General features: G+C 38.5%; 1 protein-coding gene across 4 annotated transcripts in view; it reads right to left on the bottom strand.

Moving 5' to 3' along the window:
* LOC113474053 overlaps positions 1–2,411 on the bottom strand; it is a 7,858-nt gene extending 5,447 nt beyond the window's left edge. For 3 of the 4 annotated variants that reach the window (XM_026838938.1, XM_026838934.1, XM_026838926.1), the window contains exons 1-2: positions 904–2,411; positions 192–348 (exon numbers count right to left, since the gene is read on the bottom strand). In XM_026838938.1, the coding sequence (XP_026694739.1) occupies positions 192–348; positions 904–1,039 (293 nt within the window). In that variant the 5' untranslated portion in view covers positions 1,040–2,411. The remainder of the gene's footprint in view (positions 1–191; positions 349–903) is intronic. The other variant, XM_026838929.1, reaches the window with a different exon arrangement.
* Between the last annotated feature and the right edge of the window lie 384 nt (positions 2,412–2,795).

Below are 2,795 nucleotides of genomic sequence, written 5' to 3' on the forward strand. Positions count from 1 at the left end.
CAACCCATCAGTGACCACTGGGTTGGAGCAATTGCCGTTAAGTGTCTTGCCCAAGGACACATACGCCCACAATGGTAGCACCGACAAGCCTTGGAACCCATTACCTCTGTGTTACAGTCAGGCACGCTAACCACTATATGCCACGGCGCCGGAATGTACTACAGCTTCGGACGATATGCGAGTAAGCTTACCGTGTTCCAGTATTAGCATTCATGAAAATGATTGAGATATAAATATGTCGAGCTTCTATCACTGTGTGTTGGTTATATCTCCAATTCAGCGGGTCATCAAATATTATTTGATTTGCTTCTATATAACTCCGCAACAACCGTTGAATGTATGAAACTGCTGTAAGAAACTTTATTGAAATTTGCGCCTAAAACGGCTTAATTTTAGGAAAGTTGTTTTTAAGGAACGACAAATAGAATTGGTGTTCCTAATTGTACAACAAATCATAGCGACTTGAAGTTTTAACAGTCAATTATTTTCAAACAGATATGCGGGATTTGTGCCTTGCAAATTTCTTAAATTTACTTAAAAACGTTTTAACTAAAACTTAAAATTTCTTCAATTTAAATCAACCTTTGAAGTGAGAGAAGATTAGTATTTTTGTTATTAACTGGCCTAAAGGTTGGATAGTGGGTGGAGGAAATAGGACACCTTTTTCATTTTATTTTTCCCCATATGGTAGCAAATAAAGAACATTCAAAATATTATATAAAACCCTTCGCGACTCCCATATAGGCCTACTACTGTTAGTTGCTTAAAACAGGATAAGGATATTTGGATATTATGTGCTAAAGGTCTCCCCCCACCCTACTATAATAAACTTATTAGTCCAATCGCAAATCAAGAGACTACAGGTAGTTAATTGCATAAGAAAGATATAAATTATAAACAAACCTGGTTTTGAGCTGTTTTCCTTCAAACACACTTTGCAATCTTGATTATTGCATTGATCGAGCCCATACACGAAACTTGGGCTAAACTGGCATAGAAGGAGAACTATTACTGCAGCGTTATTGTGCGTGGGGCGCATCGTTGTGACAGGAGAAACTGCTTCAGGGAGTCAGAACTTGAACTGGAAACAGCGAGTCATTGAATTTTGACACCAGCTACTGCGGGCTTTTATGTTCGTTCAACTTAAACCAAAGCTACCTTTTTTACAGACGAACAAGTTTGCAAGCATTTTGTCATTTTAAGTAGTTGTAAGGTACACACACGTAGGCTACTTTAGCGTAACTTCAATTTGTCACCTTTTCTAACTAACACAGTTTTATGTCTAAACTGTTGCCTTCATTTCCCAAGTTTTTTAACATTTATACTTTCTCATAAAACATTTGTCTCAGCGGACTCATAGGAACTGTTTTTGGTCTCTCGCTTGGGGGTTACAATGATTTTCTCCCTTTTTGGCAAGTGCCAGCCGCTGCTTTGTTTCAAAGCGTTACTAGAGCGTGGACTGTTATCGCAGAAAACGATTACTACGCAGAGATTACTTACTTTCACATAAACATAAGTTTTAAAACTTTTACTCCAGGAGTTTTTACCCGAAGCTTGGTAACCACTGTCGTTTTCCTGCTAATTCTATTCTCTTCCAAGTTTTACCATTACCTCTTCATAGCGGTTTGTAAACATGGCTAGGGACTCAAACAAGTACGGGACTTTTTTTCCGGCTACCTATTTAATGATAGATGAAAACAAAAGTTACATCATTATTCGGCAGTGTTCTCACTGTCCAATAAAGTGCGCGGTTACTATTGTGCTAAAATGTGGAGGTAAACTAATACATAATTTTTCAATGGCTAAATAAAGACATTAATAAGATGCCCGTAGTAAAAATTTCCCAGTTAGGTTTTGTTCCAAACAATTAGTTTCGACAGAGAAACTAAGATATGTACAGGAAAAAATCAGACATGGGTCACTATTGCTAATATTAAAAATAATGCCGGTTGTAGGAGCTAGGGTTTAGCTCGAAAGCGGCTGCAGTTTTAGCCGTATAAGGAATAAGCGACTGATGTCTATAACTTAATTAATGCTCTCCACTTGATGAATATATACAGATGTATTGACGATAACGCAAATCATGAACGCTAGCCAGATTCCAACAATAACCAAAATAGAGCCAAATCAGCCAGGTTGCCAAAGAGTCAGATAGAGACCGAGCGAGAACCAGAGAGAGATTAAAAAACAGTTATGTTCAGTCGCTAACAAATAGAACATTGTTAATAGCTGAACACATAATAACTAAATCTTAAACAGTTACGCTAAATTGCGATGCTAACAGAACCATGCAAGAACCTATACTGAAACGTAAACTAGAGAGACGGCGTTCGCATAACGAAGACAGGAGAAAGGCAATATATAAGCCAGTCAGACGGTGGCGCTAGACAGTCAGTAAAATAGTAATTGTTGGAGTTAACACCGGTTTTACCGATACCAATATCCGATATCGCCAATCACTTAAACTCGCTATCGCTACCAAGACTTAGCCATGACGACGCTCTCAATCTTGAGCAACCTATAAGGGTAGAAGAAATACACTCAACTATAACGTCCATGCCTAATAATAAAACGCCCGGGAACGACGGACTCACAGCAGAGTTTTACAAAACCTTTTGGCCGGATATTAAAGTATTCCTTATCGACTCGATTCGACGCACTGAAGCTAAAGGCATGTTGTCGAATTCCCAGACCGAAGGCGTAATAACACTGATTCCGAAAGAAGGTAAAGATCCGTTGCTTGCGACAAATTACCGACCCATCACGCTCCTTAACGTTGATTACAAAATATTTTC

The sequence above is a fragment of the Ciona intestinalis genome, chromosome 1 (genome assembly GCF_000224145.3).
Source record: "Ciona intestinalis chromosome 1, KH, whole genome shotgun sequence".
Classification (NCBI taxonomy): domain Eukaryota; kingdom Metazoa; phylum Chordata; class Ascidiacea; order Phlebobranchia; family Cionidae; genus Ciona; species Ciona intestinalis.